At 53.6% G+C, this 17,969-nt stretch overlaps 1 protein-coding gene across 1 annotated transcript in view; it reads left to right on the forward strand.

Annotated features, from left to right (window-relative positions):
• The window catches only part of LOC141935864 (hydrocephalus-inducing protein homolog), a 91,017-nt gene extending 81,988 nt beyond the window's left edge, over window positions 1–9,029 (forward strand). The window contains exons 41-53 of the mRNA XM_074852511.1: window positions 230–386; window positions 1,012–1,185; window positions 2,354–2,475; window positions 3,085–3,174; window positions 3,476–3,659; window positions 4,137–4,278; window positions 5,544–5,709; window positions 6,467–6,640; window positions 6,827–7,072; window positions 7,564–7,773; window positions 8,180–8,382; window positions 8,563–8,745; window positions 8,965–9,029. Of these exons, the coding sequence (XP_074708612.1) occupies window positions 230–386; window positions 1,012–1,185; window positions 2,354–2,475; window positions 3,085–3,174; window positions 3,476–3,659; window positions 4,137–4,278; window positions 5,544–5,709; window positions 6,467–6,640; window positions 6,827–7,072; window positions 7,564–7,773; window positions 8,180–8,382; window positions 8,563–8,745; window positions 8,965–8,968 (2,055 nt within the window). The 3' untranslated portion in view covers window positions 8,969–9,029. The remainder of the gene's footprint in view (window positions 1–229; window positions 387–1,011; window positions 1,186–2,353; window positions 2,476–3,084; window positions 3,175–3,475; window positions 3,660–4,136; window positions 4,279–5,543; window positions 5,710–6,466; window positions 6,641–6,826; window positions 7,073–7,563; window positions 7,774–8,179; window positions 8,383–8,562; window positions 8,746–8,964) is intronic.
• The last annotated feature ends 8,940 nt before the right edge of the window (window positions 9,030–17,969 follow it).

Here is a 17,969-nt window from a genome sequence, read left to right on the forward strand (position 1 = left end):
CTTTCTGCCACCCCATTTCCTATACTCTGAACAGGCACCTTGACCACCATCTAGGGCAGACCCTGATCTGCACAAGCCTAAAGGAGGGGCATGGTGAGACCTCAGTGTGGTGTTGGTTTCAGCAGAGTCTTCTCTCCCAGGATCTGAGGGGATGGGGAGGATGATCAGGATCATAGGTAGGCAGGAGGCTGACTGTTCTATCTGGTTCTGCACAGCAGAGCATCGGCAGAGCATCACCAGCAGCAAGGCGGCCGCAGGAGAACTGGCCGACAGCCCTGTCTATAGGGCCATCGCCCGCCACCTTGGCATCGATATCTCTCCAGAGGGGCGCGCGGCCCGAAACCGCAGAGGGATCGTCGTCATCATCCATGGGGCACCCCTGACAGGTAGGCGAGCCGCAGCCCGTGGCTGCAAGGAGGGGGGAAGCAGGAGAGACACATCCTGGTGGGCCGTGGTGCTTGGTTGACCAGTTGAAGCGAAGCGAGGTAAGCCGCAGCTCTGCTGGTACATGAAATGGTCCCAGGCTTTCACCAGCTGGGGCAAGTGCTGTGGCTCACCCTGTGTCCGCACAGCTGGGCTATCGTTCCCCCACACAGGGTGGCCATGTCCCCGTTGCTTCGTGGGAGCACAGCGCCTAGTGCCCATGTTGCCTCATGGGAGCAGTCCCTCGCCCACACTGACCCCCAGACCGTGCCCAGACATTGGCTGAGGCAGCGCCGGCCAGCACAGGCTGGCGAACGCTCTGAGTGGTGGCGGGACAGGGCTCGAAACAATGTCCTGGCCCAGGGTTGAGGTCACCACGAGGGACAAAGTGCTCAGCCAGATGTGAGGTGGAGGAGATCCTCCTGGCTCTAGAGGACAACGCTTCTAGCCATGCTCAACTACCTCCCTCACGGTCTCCCCTAAAGGGGCACTTGATTTCCGACTGCCCTTGAAACTTTGAAATCCTGTCTGGGGACAGGAAAATGCTTCACGTGCAAGTGTCACCAAGCACTCTTCCTCTCTCTCAAGGAAAGACAGCGGCAGCGGTTGCCCTGTCCAAATATTACGGCGCTGCCTGCTTGTCCATCGACACCGTGGTGAGAGAAGCCATCTCGGACAGGAGCAGCTCAGCAGGGCTGCGCGCCCGGGAGCTGTGCATCAGGGCTGCCATCGAGCAGAGCTGCAAGGAGGCAGAGGGTGCCGGTAAGGAGAAACCCTGGACCCAGAGCAGCGCTTCAGAAACCCACCATGACCATCCACTTCTGCTTGCTCCAGAGAGGAAGTCTGACAGCCCTTGGGTCTCCTAGGGAACATGGGTGCAGCATGTAGAAATGCAAAGCCATTTCATAAAGCATCTCGTGTTATTAAAAAAAATAATCTCTGTTTTAAGGGCTCAGACAGGGGCACTTTTGCTGCTTCTGGGCTTCTCAGCACATACTCCTTTTCCTAGGAGTGGTGTAGCACACCTGTATTTTTCTCAGGGTTTTCTTATATTTCCTCTAAGCTGAATCCAGCTGGCTCCTCGTGGCCATCAGGCAGAACTGCTGCCCACTTTAACAACCAAGAAGCCCTCTGAAGCTGCTCATTAAGCACTAGACAACTGACTTTGAGTGTGGCTTCACTCAAAGAGGAACATGAGAGGAAGGGAAGAATAAGAGAAGAAGGGAAGAATAACCTCCCAGAGTTTCAGATGAGACGCTGCAGATGAGCTCTTTTCTCCAGAGGTTCTCCTATACACACTGTCAGGTCACACAGCTCGTGCATGTGGTGCTGTTCTCCACCTGAGACCAGAGACTTTTAGAAAATCTGGTTGGGCAGTTGGTGCCCCGCGCTCTGCAGGGTGAGGCCAGACTCTGGTTCTGGTGGGGGAAGTTTTGCATTGCTCAGCTTTGAACCTGGTTGGGTTGGGAGCTGGTGGAAGGAAGAAGGGTCTGGGCCCTGGGTGGGGTTATCCCATGCGGAGGATTTAGCTCCAGTGGAGATGGGGGATGCAGCTGGGGCAGGGCTGCATGTTACCATCTCCATGTGAGAATGCAGGATGGGTGCAAGGTACAGAAATGATGCTCCTGGAGGGTGGAGCCTTGGCTTGATCCATAGGGGAGCTACTGTGCAGTGTCACCTGCGTGCACATTTGTGAGGAGGGACGCAGAGCTGTGCCTTAAAAACTCTCTGGCTTTATAATCCAGTATCAGATGGTGTGCTTTACCATGCTAATAAGAGAAGCAGGGCAGGAGCTGCTTCTGGAGATGGGTGCTGCTAGTGCCCAGCCGGCTGGGGAACAATGGCCGTGTCCCTGCCAGGGCACAGGGCTGTGCCCATTGGAGTGGAAGGTGCCTGCTTGCTCCCCACTGAGCGTCTGTCCCCTCCACAGGTCACAACGCAGATGTGTCCCTCAGCCTGCAGTTCGGCACCAAGGCCAAGCGCAGCCTAGACATGAGACGGTCCAGCTCTGTGGGCAAACTCAGCCGGCGGTCCGTCAGGTCCCAAGGCCAGGTGAGCGCTGCAGTGGGCAAGAAGAAGACAGATGGCCCCACACCCCAATCCCAGAAACAGCATCTGATGGATCTGACAGGCTCCCAGGTGAAGCACGATCTGCACTGGTTAATGCCTGGGACCTTTCTGTTGCCTCTGAGAAGTGAAGGGGCCGCTTCCAGTGGAGGCTCTGTGTCACCCAGAGCCTGGTGCAGGGGCCTATAGTGCAGAGAGCCAGCTGGGCAGGCTGGGCATGGCTTGGGGTGGGAATGAAACCCTGTGCTCTGGCAGAAAATCTCTACGGCATCTTAACAGATTGTTGGCAAAGTGCAGTCCTGGCTAACGTGGCTGCAGCGGTGGGCAAAGCTGCGGGATGCTGCGCTGGGGGCTTGCGAGCTTGGGTCTCTGCTGGCCATGGATGCACCCTCCAGCGTGGTCCCCTGGAGCTGCTGGCCTGCAGTTTTGTTCTAGTCTCCTGCTAGTGAGAAACCCCAGCTCCAAGCCCAGCAGTTGGAATTGTTTGGGGGTTTCCAAAGTGGTTGATTTTTCTTGTGGTGTTCAACATTGCAGGGCTCATCAAGTTCTCACCTCTCTCCCCTTCCCTGCGTTCCTGCGCAGCAAGAGCTGAGCATCAGTGGCAGCACATCAGGAGAGCTGGGCTTTAGGAGCTGCGTGCTGCCCGAGGACCTGCTGGTGGCCATCCTCTCTGAAAGGCTGCAGGTACGTGGGGTGGGGGCAAATGGTACATTCTTGCTACAGAGAGACAGGCAGCGAGGTACAATTCAGAGAGGAGGAGGGCTGTGCCTGCTCTTGGAGGAGTCCTGGGCTGCGTGCAGGGATCCGTGGGTGAAGCTGCAGATGCCGTAAGTTGGCAGAGCGTGGGGAAAGATCAGAGCTTGTCTGAGCTGCTGCACTTGGAACTGTGATGGCTGGTGATCTCTGACATCAGGCTTTAGTGACTAGCTGAGAGCCCAATGCGTGCGACAGCTGACTTTCTCTTCCTTTTCGACTTTATCTGCAGCTGAGCGACTGCTACCAGGGAGTGGTGTTTGATGGCCTGGAGACCCCCTTTGCACACAACACGGCGTCTGCTCTCCTCTGCCTGCTCAAAGCTGTCAGAAATCGGCCTCACATCTATTTTGTGAACCTGTTCCAGGATTATGCTTCTTGGAAAGCCAGGGAGATGGCCGCAAAAGAGCAGGAAGGTGAGACTCTTCGTCTCCGTAACTCTGAAATCTTCTCTCTCAAGCCCTCAGCCTTACCCGTGTGTATCTGGGTTACCAGCAGAACTTGTAAGAGATGTTTTTACTAATCCTTCCACCTTCTGCCTCAGTGTAGCCAGCACTCAGCTCACAGTTGCTTAAAATACAGCAATGCTGAGGCTGACCTCAGTCTCTAACATTAAAGCTTGGGCACAAGTGCAAGCTGTTGTGGCTCAATAACTAATCACTGGCCAGCTGTCCACAGTGCTGGTGCATGTGAGCCAGGCAAGGCATGGGAACTCACTGACCAGTGATAGTTTGGGGCTTATCTGAATTCTGAAGCAGGGATGTGAGCTCGCCAGTATCTCCTGGCAGGATGATAGGCTGGGTCAGGACAGAGTTGTGAATCCTGGCAGCTCACCCAGAGCAGCAAGCTCTGCTTGCAGGCACTGATGGTTTCTTCTCTGGTCTGTGCTGAAGGACGGGAGCGGGAAGAAGCTTCCAGGAGGGAGAAAGCACGTCTCTGGGAGATGGAAGAGGACGAGTATGATGCCCTCACCGAGGAGGAGAAAATTCAGTTTGATAACAGTATACTGCAAGTCAAGCGTGAGAAGAAGAAAAGGTCTGTAAGCCTTCTATGGGTGACTCCCCAGGATAGTGTCCCCAAAGGGTTTCCCTGCTCCGGAGACCTTGGTTGTGCTCAGAGGGGTTACCAAGGCCAAAAGCATTAATTACCAGCAGCACGAGGATTGCCAGTTCCACCCCCCTGGTTCCCAGCAGAGGAGGGACCTTCCTCCGGTGAGATGAGAACATCTTCTCTCCGTTTTAGTGGTGAGCCCTTCGGCTTCGACACTGGCTGCAGGGAGCTGGGCTCTGTGCTTCCCTTGCCACTGTGCTTACAAGTGTCTCTAAGTTAATTATGTTCATTCTCATCTTCATCGCCCTTCTTCACCAAACCAGAGGGGTTGTGGTGTGGGTTGGTGTGAGGCGCAGCTGTGCTGGCTTGGTTTGGATCCCAGTCCTGCCGTAGGTGAGGCCCTTGCACTGCTGAGCTCCCAGGGTTTTCCTTACTGAGTGACACCAGCCACAAAAGCTCACCTTCAGCTGCAGCAGCAGGTGAGCCTGGGAGAAGCTCTGATCCAGCAAAGCAGCCCTGTTCAAGAGGATACACAGGATAAGCTTAAGCCTCTATTAACCCCTGCCTGAAACTTGGGGAGGGACTTGCTTAAAGAGAGCCTGTGTTTCAGCACTTCTTTCAGCCCCAGCTGAAGTTTGTTTCCCTGGGAGGAGATCACTAGGGCTGCTTCAAACTGTGATTTCCAGGACAGGCAGCACAAGTTTCCCATGGTCCCAGCTGGGTTCCAGCAGGAAACCTGGTTGTTTGGAGCCTGTTTTGCAGGAGGGCAGTTACTGCAGCCTTTGCTTTCTGATTGATATGGCTAGTCTCACTAAGGAGCAGGCTGTGCCCAGGGAGAAGGGCTGGATAAGCCAAGTATTGGTGCAGGGATAAGCAGGTGTTAGTGATTGGTGAGCTGGCTTAATGATTTGTGAGCTGGATATTGAGAGCTTCAGGCTCCAGTCTGGAGCAATGGTGGATCAGTCTTTGGCAGCATGCTGGAGGTGTCCAGGTGGACCTTATTGGAGAAGTAGTGCAATTTAGACCTCGTGACAGCAAAGCCTAGATTTGGCTGGCCCTGGAGGTCCCCTCCCACTTCCCTCACTTTGGATGTCCCAGCCTCCCCAGGTTGAGGGAAGTCCACAGAGCTGGTCTAACAGTTGTGCCTGGCCTTAGGGTCAGTGAATGAAGTGCGGGGCCAGCTGGGATTGCAGCGAGCCCAGATTTCTGGTGGTGACTCTCGGGGATGTTTTCTGTTTGTCTTGCTGAAGGGAGATGGAGCGGCTGGCTCGAGAGCTTGAGGAAAAGCACCGGTGGGAGCTAGAACGCTTGAGGGAGGAAGAATTGCTGAAGATGTTGTCTAAGTGGGCCAAGAGAAAGCTTGGAAAAGACAAAGAAAATGCTTCAAGGAAGAAAAGCCAGCCTGGAGTCAGGCAGGTGGGTGGTTGTGTTTATAGAGATGAGTGAAAGCCCTGGGGACCCTCCTGCTGAGCCGTACCATTCCTGGCGAAGCCAGCAGCCACCCGCAGTGCTGGGGGTGGGTACCTGGCCGTCAGCAACACACGGGGCTGTGCTGGGAAACAGCAGCCGGTGTTTGATCGTGCTGCTGCTTCACCAGGGGTATTTTCACATGGGTTTGTTGGGTAGAGCTGTTCTTCTAGGGTCGTGCTGCCTTTGAGTCATGGCTTCACATAACTCCAAGCCCTAGATAGTTTTAGTCCAGCATTTCTCCCCGTTCTGCATGTGACTTACACCTCTGAGCCATGACCCGCCTGGGATGTGGTGTCTTTTGCTACCTGTCTGGCAGGAGATACCACCAGGCCCTTTAGGTATTCATTAGCAGCCAGACTTCCCAAAGTGTCAGCCAGACACAGGGATGGATGCTCAGCACACCAGAAACGTGCCCGGAGGACTGCACAGGAGTAAGGGGGTGTCTTAAGGTCCCTGTTTGGGTTGGGGAAGCTGTTCTGTTTCTCAGCTGGTTTGCAGGACTCCTCATCAGTCTGGTGCTGGGGAGTTTAGTTTCAGTTGAGCTCAACTGGGTACCAGCTGCGTTCTGAATTGGGATTTGTAGAGCACCTAGCACAGGTCTCAGATGAGGCGTGGGGTGCTATTGCAAAGATCGCCGCTGTCCTACAGCATTTGAGTTGGTGCTTTGAAATGCTCACCGCTTTTTCCTGCTCCTCCTGCCCAGAACACGAACGCATCCACTAGCAACACCAGCGCATCCACCGGCAACCTGTCCGATGTCACCGAGGGGGGAGAGAAGAAGGGATCTGCAGAGGAGCACCCAGACTCTCTTGCAAGTGACAAGGAAGATAAGAAAAAGCAGAGCAAGGCTCCCCCGACAGATGCCTGCCCCCTGGAGGTTGTGCAACCTGCAGACCCAGAACAGGGGGAAACCAAAACCGAGGCGCAGAGTGACAGCGAGAAGAACTTGGCCCTGAGGTTTGAGATCTATGAGGCATCGCAGAGGGATGTCACACATATTTTGTCATCCTGGGACAGGGCTCAGGGTATCCTGCTGTCCCCTCTGAACCAAGAGGTGGTGCAGCACCAAGTACAAGGCCAGCGCCAGCATCTATCCAGGAAGGGGAGCCGAAAGGACAGAGAGAAGGAGCGTCTGGAAAAACTGAAGGCTCTTGAGGACTCCAAGTTATCTGGGCTGGAAGGGGAAGATGCAGAAGGGTCAGCCAGAGGCCAGGACGTCGGGGTGCCCTGCTTGGACATCCAGGTGCTGAGCTCGGCAGATGTGACTAGGGCGATCCTGGAGAGTGGCAAGCTGCCAGCGGCAGAGCAGGTAAAGCCCTTGTGAGGCTCAGATGCTGAGCCTGCCGTGGTCTGGGCCCTGGTGCATTGTGTCCCACCAGGTGACAGCAGCACAGAGCCTTGTCCAGGCCACTGATGCTGTTCCACAATGGCTTCACAGCAGCCACGTGGCTGGGGAAGTTCTTGCCATCCCTCAGATGGGTGGAAAGAGGGAGGGTTCTCTGTTGGAACATCCTCTCTGTTTGGAGAGTTTCCCAGTCTGGAAATCATTAAAAATGGTCCCAGGGCAGGGCAACTCCTGGTCATTGTTTCCTTCAGCCGAGTCACTCAGAGTTGAGATTTCTCTCTAGGTCCCACTTGTAGGTCCTGGCACTGCTCTGGAGCCTGCCCACCCCACTGGGAACAAAAAAGCACTGTGCTCCATCTAAATAAAAAAACCCATTGCCAAAAGCTCGGTGCCTTTCAGGAAGTGTGAGGATGAAGGCGACGGGACTATAAACAGGGTTTTCTCTTATGCTCTAGATCCTGGATGACCTGGGACTGGGTCCCTCGGGGCCTCCCATTCCACCTACTGCTTTTTACTCTGTGATCCGCTACCCGGAGAAGCGGATGGTCCCTGCAGCAGGAGAAGACCTCGAGCACTTCGCCTTTGTGGTGCCAGAAGGTGCCACTGCAGAAGGAAAGAAGAAAACCCGAAGTTTCTTGGATGTCCCCGTTGTGCCTGCAGTGAAGGTGCCAGGGCAGGGGCCAGGCTGGATGGGGGCATGGGGGGCGGGTGGGATGCAAAAGGATCACTGTGGAAGGGCAGTGAAGACATGACGGGGCCCCGTGTCTGCAGGCATCCCTCCTGTCTGTTTAAAAGAGACAGCTCTGCTTGAGACATAGGGCAGTTCTGTGAGATGAGAGAAAAAAAAAATCAGCTAAAACCTTCAACTTCCCTTGAGGAGAGGGTCCTGGGCAAGGAGGGGTGTTGTAGGCGAAACAAAGTCCCGTAAGGAAGACCAAATCCATGGGCAGAGGGGGTTGGTGGTTTATTCTCTCTCCTGTCTGTTACCAAACCTGCAGCTTTCTCTCCAGGATGGGGGTGTCTCAGGGCAGGTCTCACCTCTCTCCCTTTCCTCTCTCCCTTGGTGTGAAGGTGTCAGAGGAGCAGGTCACGCCAAGCAGGGGCCGGTCGGGGAAGGAGAAAGCCGCGGGCAGGCGGGAGGCTGTGAGGCAGAAGCGGAGCTCCAGCCGGGGCAGGAGAGGTCTCCAGGCGCCGGGCACGGGAGCACCCACGCGGCCCCCCGAGGCGTACCAAAGCGACGTGGACAGGGTCCCATCCCGGGGGAAATCCGTCAGGTGAGCTGTGAGGGAGGAGGTGATCCCTCTGCTTCACGTCCATCTTGCCAAATGGGCTCCATCATCCCCAGCCCCGCAGGGACCCTCTGCCGGTGCCTCCACGGGATGGCGAGTCCATGAGCCTCCTCCTTCTCTCGTTTGCTCGTTAGCAATGTCTGAAGCCTCCTCTTTAATTGCCAGGCTGAGCAGCTGCCGGTGGATAGTGCCTGCCCACGGGGAGGTGGAACTGAAGGTCCAGTTCAGCTCCACGGTGCCGGGGCAGTTTGACCAGACGCTGCATTTTGAGGTCCTGGGGACAAAGCGACTGTACCAGGTGCACTGCAGGGGTACCTGCCTGTATCCCACCGTCAGCCAGGACCCACGGTAAGGCTGGGGCGTGGGAGCCTCCCCCACTGCTCCCCCCTGAGCTCAGAGCCAGGGCTGCCCCTTGTGCCCCAGTGACCTTCTGGCTTGGGCAGAGCATGCGGCCTGAGCCGCCCAGCATCTCTTCCGTGCTTGGAGCTGGGAACCAGTACTGGTACTATGGGAGACCTCGGCTGGTCCGAGGGATCAGAATGTAAGTTTGATATTGACCTTGAACAGATAACCACGTACCCTTCAGAGGCTGGAACATCCTGAGAGGAGCTGCGTAAACAAGAGTAAGGAACTGCCAGACTGGAACTGCCTGACCGCAAGGAGAGGAAGGGTATCGAGATTGCAGCAGAGAAGAGCTCATCCAACCATGAACTGTTAGTCTGTAATTAAACCAATCAGATATGGACACATACTCTTCATAAAGTTATAAAAGGGCTTCTTAGAACAATAAAGTAGCCACTTTTGCACAGTTCGGTGTTTGTCGTGTCCGTCTCAACAGCAACAGTGGGGGGCACTGGGATGGTTACTGGGACGTACTGCAGGGCACTGGGACATACTGGGATATATTTGGGAATGCTAGCAGTGTTATTGGGATATACTGGGGGGCACTGGGATATACTGGGGTATATTAGGAAGCTCTAGGAAGGTCACTGGGTCATAGTGGGGGGCAGTGGGAGGGTTATTGGGATGTACTGCAGGGCACTGGGACATACTGGGATATATTGGGGAGCGCTAGGAGAGTCACTGGCACATAGTGGGGGGCAGTGGGAGGGTCTCTGATATGTACTGGGGGCACTGGGACATACTGGGGCACACAGGGGCAGTTACTGGGATGTACTGCAGAGCACTGGGACATACTGGGATATACTGGGGAGTGCTAGAAGAGTTATTGGGATATAGTGGGGGCACTGGGACATACTGGGATATATTATGGAGCACTAGGAAGGTCACTGGGACATAGTGGGGGGCACTGGGAGGGTTACTGGGACGTAGTGCAGGGCACTGGCACATACTGGGATATATTGGAGTGTGGAGCAGTTTGCTAACAACTGGCTACGTGAGAAAGGGCACAGCACCGAGGAACTGCTGACAACGGCGACGTGATGGGAAAATACCGAAAAGTATCAAAGAAGAACAAAGAACAGAAGCAAGACTATGTAGAAGGCCTTGCAGAAATCATAAGGGGTGGGATTGGTATTTAACCTTAGCAACCAAGGTATCTAACCTTAGCAACCTATAGGGAGCTCGCTTTTTGCAATATGTATGAACTGATTATTGTAGATATAAAAGAAGTGTGAGTACTAATAAAGTTGAGCCTTTGTGCATTAAATGATGGCTGGGCTCCCTCTGCGTTCTTTCAACAAATGGTGACCCCGACGTGATACGTGCCAAAGGACGTATAAGGCGCCACGAAGGATAAAGACCAGTGAAGGTGGTTCAGGTCCTTAAGCAGCGAGGACGGCGAAAGGCGACTGAAATAAGAGAAAAGGCCCGCGCCCTGGGTGTCATAAGAGGTGAACCCTGCTGATACGTGCTGCCGAGACCTGGAAAGGCTGCAACGGAAAAATTCAGGTATGGACAGGCAAGCAGCATACGATTTATTTGCATCCTGGCTGACACAACGCCGGGTTGAGGGAATAGATGTAAAAAAGGATCTTCAGGGGCTTTTAGCTTATGGGGTAGAGCAAGGTTGTTTTATTAATCCACATGCAGTTCATGAGTTATCGGAATGGCGAAAATTTGGAGATAAATTATGGGAATTAACATTGAACGATGATAAGACAGCAAAAAAGTTGGGAAAGTTATGGAGGGTGGTTCATAATGAATTGCTAAGGTATCAGGCTGAAAAAAGAGCTGCACAGGGCGCAGTTGCGGCAAAAGAGAAAAACACCAGATATGGGGAGGAGGAAACTAGGTGGCCATTACCGCCTACGTTTCGTGAGCTTGTTTTACCACCTTTACGTTCCGAAGAGACGGGACAGGAAAGCTCAGAACGAGTTCTCCCTACCGCTCCCCCCGCCCCTGCCCTGAGTAGCCCTGACGCGTCCAGCCACACTGTGACGCCGGAAAGCGAGAATTCTACTCCTGGCTCAGAAGATGGGCTGGGGATAGAGATCGCTAAAGAAAGGTGTCGGGCTTGGAATGCATTGGCACGAGAGGGGTTAGAAAAAGGGGATGAGTTGATGACTCAGATGGCGACTGCAATGGCTTTTCCAGTTCAGTTTCAGCCGAACCCAGCTGGTGGAATAAATGCTACTGTTACGGCATTAGATTGGAAGCTTTTGTCACAATTGCGCTCTACAGTGAGTTCTTATGGTGTTACTGGTGAACCGGTTCGTCAAATGTTAGATTATCTCTGGAGCACTCAACTTCTTTTGCCTGCAGATTGTCGGGGTATAGCAAAGTTAATTTTCTCTCCTAGTCAGTTGTTGTTGTTTAATGCGCATTGGCAAGCGAGAGTATTAGAATCGGTAGCGGTACAGCGGCAAGCAGGAGATCCATTACAAGGGATCACAATGGATGAATTAATGGGGTTAGGACCTTATGCTAGAGTAGAAGCTCAAGCATTGCTCGGTCCGGATAAGGTGAGAGAGGCAATGAGGTTAGTGAGAGAAGCCATAGAGCAAGTGAAAGAGCCAGGCGGAGTTCCAATGTATATGGGGATTAAGCAAGGGAGAGAAGAGACTTTGGGCAGTTTTGTAGATAAGTTGGTAAATGCAATTGAAAGAGCAAGAGTACCTATCTACATGCAGGGTGCTCTCTTAAAACAATGTATTTTACAAAATGGCAATCCTGCTACAAAGAGTTTACTGAATACATTAGGGGCAAATTGGACTGTAGAGGAGGCACTTGAAAAGGTGTCATTGATACCCACTGGACCTCAGGCTTTTCTTGTAGAGGCAATAAAGAAATTAGGGGAAGGAATGAAAGAACAGGCTCAGGCTACTCAAAGTCAGGTTATGGCAGCCCTTGCGCCTCTCCAGACTTCGGCAGCAATTAGAGTGCAAACACCTCAAAAGGGGCAGCTGCGGTGTTACCGATGCGGAGCTCCAGGGCATGTACGAAAGAGTTGTACAGCCAGAAATGTATGGTGTCAAACTTGCCGATCCAACTCCCATAATGAGGGGGCTTGCCGCAGACGGTCGGGAAACTCCACACGGAGCGCGTTCGCCGGCCGCCGCGCGACGACGAAAGTTGCAGCCGCAGCGCAGTCCTTCAACCCGCCACCCGGGGAAGTCTCGGGTTGGACCTGGCAGCAGCAGTAGATGTTACCCTGTTAACAAATAATCCTCAAACAATATCTACGAACGTACGAGGACCTATCATCATTAATGGGAGAGCCATGGGAGATTTATTATTAGGAAGATCATCGGCATCACAATGTGGACTATTTGTTTTACCGGGAGTTATCGATGCAGATTATGAAGGTGAAATCTATATTATGGCATATACACTGAATCCACCAGTAAAGATTGCACAGGGACAACGGATTGCACAGCTGGTGCCCCTGCCACAAGTGACTCAAACAATACGACCAGTGACTGAGGAGAGTCGCGGAAACAAAGGCTTCGGATCCACAGGAAGCCTGACCCTGCTAACACTGAATCTGAGTACGAGACCCAGAAAGACTGTTCACCTGTCATTTCAAGGGGATATCTTTGTGTCTCTACACCAACAGGCACCGCATGGGTTCCAGCGAGATGGGCGAAACCTGCCGCACCTCCCAATGACGCCGGAAGAGAGACAAGCTCATCGACAGTGACTGAAGATTCAGCCGGTTCTAGCGGGGATTGAGAGTCTACTCGGACATCCACTTTACTGGGCAACGCTGTCAGACGTTTGGAGAATTATTGAGTGGTTAAATGTTAGTGTGACAAGTGTTAGTCACGCTTGCTTAGGCTGCCAGAGTCAAGACCATAAGGCCTGGGTAAAACTATTCTGTGGGGGGTGTGAGAAAAGATATTGGATACATCAATCACAGCTATATTTTGGGTCAAGGTGCATTAATTGTCGTAATGCATGGATTCATGAGAATCCACTGAGGGCACTTGCAAGGTTCACAGGACAGCCAGCTCAAGAGTGTCTATATCTGTGGGAAAATCAGGAGTCATTATACTTGTCAGCGGCTAGTGCAAGAATCAAAATCTGTGCACTTACAGACTGAATGTTTCATACATAGCGTTATCCCTACATGGATGCAGGTTACTCCCCGTAGGTGGGGACAGATGCAGAGACGATATCTAACAATAGGGAAAAAGGTAAAACAATGAAACAAAGAGGTATAATTTGTCTTTACATCCTCACACTAAGTGGAGCAATAGATGCATTGATGAGGTTTAATCAGCCAAGGGAAAATGTGTGGGTAACGTTGGCCAACTTGACAGGACAGTCATCACTCTGTTTGGCTTTAGGAAGTATCAGCCATCCATTCCGCACTTGTTTGGTTGGACTTCCAGTGTGGAAACCTGGAGAGTTTTGTAGTTATGTTGTGAATCAGACACTATGCAGTGCGGCTTATACAGAGGATGATGGGAAACATCAGTGTGAGCTTATATTATCACTAAATACAACATTAGAATCCCCACCTGAGGAATTAGAACTTTTTGGAAGTGCAAATGCTAGCATAACAACTAAAAGAACTGGAAAATGGGTCAGCTTTCTGTCAAAAAGGCAGGAACACCTTAATACACACAGGAAGATGTGGGCTTCATTAGATTCAGCATTAGACCCTGGTAGTGTGTATGAGCAACTATATTCAAGCTGTAATGGTAGCAACATAACAACAGCAAGAGAGCTACCAACAGGAATCTTTTTAATATGTGGTGACAGAGCCTGGAACGGTATACCGATACATCCACAGGGAGGTCCCTGTTACCTGGGACGACTAAGTTTATTTCACCCGGATATGTCTGCCTTGATGAAACTTACTAACAGAACCAGGACGCAGCGGTCCATACATGAACTAGATTGTAGTGGGATAGGAGAACCACGATTCTGGGCAGAATTTACACAGGTGTTAGTTGCAACTATTTTGCCAGGAGGAGCGGCTAATAAAGCCATGAACTTAGCAAAACAGATAGGATGTTGGGCAAAAGATGAGCTTAATCGCACTTCTGAAATTTTAGATCGGCTTACGGCAGATGTAGAAAGTGTTAACCATGCAGTATTACAAAATAGAGCAGCTATTGATTTTTTGCTTTTAGCACAAGGCCATGGATGTGAGGAATTTGAAGGAATGTGTTGCATGAACCTGACAGACAATTATTCTTCAGTCCATGAAAAGATTAGGAAATTGCAAGAAGGCCTGCACAGCTTGAAACAAGTAGATGGATTAGGGATTGAAAGCTGGTTAAAAGAATGGGGACTTTCAGGATGGTTAATATCTCTGATCAAGTCTATAGGGGTAGTGATCTTGGTAATTGTGGTTGTATTTTTGATGTTGCCATGTATTGTCAGTCTTCTGCAAAGGGCCCTGCAGAAGACTGCCTCTGCAATATTTTTAGCACAAGTGCAAAAAGAAAACGGGGGAGATGTGGAGCAGTTTGCTAACAACTGGCTACGTGAGAAAGGGCACAGCACCGAGGAACTGCTGACAACGGCGACGTGATGGGAAAATACCGAAAAGTATCAAAGAAGAACAAAGAACAGAAGCAAGACTATGTAGAAGGCCTTGCAGAAATCATAAGGGGTGGGATTGGTATTTAACCTTAGCAACCAAGGTATCTAACCTTAGCAACCTATAGGGAGCTCGCTTTTTGCAATATGTATGAACTGATTATTGTAGATATAAAAGAAGTGTGAGTACTAATAAAGTTGAGCCTTTGTGCATTAAATGATGGCTGGGCTCCCTCTGCGTTCTTTCAACATTGGAGAGTGGTAGGATAGTCACTGGGACATACTGGAGGCATTGGGAGTGTTACTGGGATGTATTGTAGGGCACTGGGACATACTGGTGCGCACTGGGATGGTTACTGGGACGTACTGTAGGTTACTGGGACATACTGGGATATATTGGGGAGTGCCAGGAGGGTCACTGGGATATACTGGGGGCATTAGGAGGGATACTGGGATGTATTGTAGGGAGCTGGGACATACTGGGATATATTAGGGATTGCTAAGAGGGTCATTGGGACATACTGGTGGGCACTGGGACATACTGGGATATATTGGGGAGCACTAAGAGGGTCATTGGGACATACTGGGGGGCACTGGGTGTCACGGTTGATAGTATTGACACGGTGATGGTTTAGCAGGAAATCTGGATTTATTAATCACTAACAGCAATTTATCATTACAAAATAATTCAGAGATGCTGAAAGAAGGAAAAGCGACTGATTCACAGACTCTGAACTGCCCAGATTCACACTCCCTCCCTCACCGGTGCCTTCACTGACCCATCGATCCCTGCGCATCCACCAACGGACAGACACCCGGAAACGAGGGTCCGTCCCCCCACGAGCAGAGACCGAGCGGGTGACAGAGCAGCGAGCTCAGAGAACATTTCCCTCCTCTCGAGGGCAGAGCCAATCCTCCCGAGGCTTCGGCATTCCCCCGCGGGCCATCCCTGAGCCCCGAGCGGGGGGACCTCACCCCGGCCTGCCCTCAGCTCTGGCAGCAGACGACACCTCCAGGGTTTGGTCCCTGCGAGGCTCCAGCTCGGGGCAGATGCTGGTCACAGGCCGCTGGGATCCAGGGGAGCTCCAAGGGTCTCCCTGGGGGTTGCAGTTTAGAGGGTCCAAGATCATTGACTTTTGCCAGGTCCCTTCTGGTGCCACCCAGCAGCTGCACAAGAACTTGATGAATGTGCAGCTCTGTTCTTGTTCCCATCTGGCCCCACCCCAGGCCCAGGTGTGCCCGGCCCTGAGGAGATGAGGGGCTGTTAGAGCTGATCCCCAGCAGGGGGGAGGGCAGGAGCCAGGCTCGGTGACGTTCTCAGTCCTTATCTCCACAGACGGGGCACAGCTGGGGGAGGTGGGGGGGAATCACACCCAGCACCAAGCACCCGACCAGGAGGGGCGGGGAGGGGTGAGAATTGCACCCCCACACCCAGTTATCCCAGGTGTTGAGACAGGAGACAGCAACAATCAGTCACAAACGAGCTGCCGGAGCATCACAGGAGCTCATGGCACTGGCACCAAGTCCAAGTGCGCTCTCTGCCAGCCCTGTGCCCTGTCCCTGCGCCAGCCCCCCGCTGCAGGGGATTCCCTCGGACCAACGGGATCGAGCAGCTCCCCACCCCTGCCCCTTCCCTGCTCCCAGTGAACACCGCCCCAGCACACCCGCTCCTCTGAGCTCCTCACCCAGCGCAGAGCCCAGCCAGTGCCCCAGGAACAGCACTGCGATGTTTCCAGCAGCGTCACCGCCGTCCCTCTGCAGGACGGGCCATGGCCTCGGGTGAGCTGCGTCTGATGGCACCGAGGGACTCCTGGTGTGGGGCTCTGCCTGGCTTTTGGAAGGACAGAGGGCAAGAGGCTGATCCAGGGTAATTCTAGTGGTGTAACACAGAAGGAAAAAAACCCTCCATCGAACCACATTAACACTTCATATTTAAAGTCACATGGCTTGTTTGGTTTTTAATTATCCTACTCAGGTCTGAACGCTCAGGCCAGCAAAACCCCTCTGCACCCCACAGCTTGTTCCCCTCAGACAGCACCAGAGCACCTTTCACAGCAATAACTGATTGCCGCGGTTCTCCAGAAGCACTTTTGCTCTGAGGCTCATGACATCACCCTAGAGACTCATTGTAGCTGATAACAAAAGCCTCCCAGCCTGTCCCGGGACCGCCCCCGGTGCCTCGCTGCCCGCCCCAGGACCTGACCCCCATGGTGCTGCCCGCCCCGGGATCTAACCCCGATGGAGCTGCCCGCCCCGGGACCGAATCCCGGTACCGCGCTGCCCACCCCGGGACTGGACCGCTACGGCGCTGCCTGTCCCAGGACCGAATCCTGGTGCCGCGTTGCCAGCCCCGGCATGGAACCCCGGTGCCTCGCTGCCCGCCCCGGGACTGGCCTCCAGTGCTGCGCTGCCGGGACCGAACCTCGACGGTGCTGCCCGCCCCGGGACCTGCCCCTGACGGCGCTGCCTGTCCCGGGACCGGCCCCCGGTGCCGAGGCCCCTCCAGCACAGGGAGGGCGGGGGCAGCCCGCCGGGACAGCTGGGGCCATCGAGGCGCCAGCCGAGGCTCTCGGAGCTGGGCTCAGCGGGCTCGGGGAAGCTTGTTCCCCGCCCCTGGCACGGCCCTCCCGCCCCGCCATCACTCGGCCAGCCGGTGCCGGTTCCGCCGCACGCCCCGTCTGTGCCCTCGGTGCTGGCCGCGAGTGGAGGTGCCGTGGAGGGGCGGGTAGAAGTACGAAGTTCGTTGCGGGCGTGTCTGTGAGTTCGGGGCCAGGGAGGAACTGAACTGCTGCTCCTGCTCCGGGCAGCGCTTTCCCGGCGCTGGGGTTGGGTTTTCTTGCCCCGCTGCAAGAGAGCGCGGGGAGGGCAGCGGATGGTTGGAGCAGGGATCGCTGCCTGGCCCTGCCTGCCCCCCCCGGGTACGCAGGGTGGTGGGACCCCTTTGTTATCAGCTACAATGAGTCTCTAGGGTGATGTCATGAGCCTCAGAGCAAAAGTGCTTCTGGAGAATCGTGGCAATCAGTTATTCCTGTGAAAGGTGCTCTGGTGCTGTCTGAGGGGAACAAGCTGTGGGATGCAGAGGGGTTTTGCTGGTCTGAGTGTTCAGACCTGAGTAGGATAATTAAAAACCAAACAAGCCATGTGACTTTAAATATGAAGTGTTAATGTGGTTCGAAGGGGGATATTTTCCTTTTGTCTCTCTCGTCTCTCTCCAGCCCCAGAGTGCCAAGCTGGACACCTCTGTGACAAGCCACTCAGTTTGGCCACTCACAGCTACAGCCGAACAGAGAGCAGAGACTCCCATCTCCACAAAATTAACTCCGCCCTTGCCTTACAAGAGTGGGCATCGTGCACAGGAGGTTTAGGATTCCTGGCACGTGCCTACCTGGTGCAGGGCAGCAGCATTTCAGAGCCCCCGTGTTGCAGTTAGCTCTGCTTCATTAAACCTGCCTCTCCACGTGTCAGTGGCGCTCAGGTCGCAGAGACTAATACTGCATTGCCGCAATTAGCCTGCCTCTTTAAACCTGCCTCTCCACGTGTTGGTGGCGCTCAGATCGCAGAGACTAATGCTGCAGGAGGTTAAGACCTTCACGGGGACATCAGCACAGACACCAATG

The sequence above is a fragment of the Strix uralensis genome, chromosome 29 (genome assembly GCF_047716275.1).
Source record: "Strix uralensis isolate ZFMK-TIS-50842 chromosome 29, bStrUra1, whole genome shotgun sequence".
Lineage (NCBI taxonomy): Eukaryota > Metazoa > Chordata > Aves > Strigiformes > Strigidae > Strix > Strix uralensis.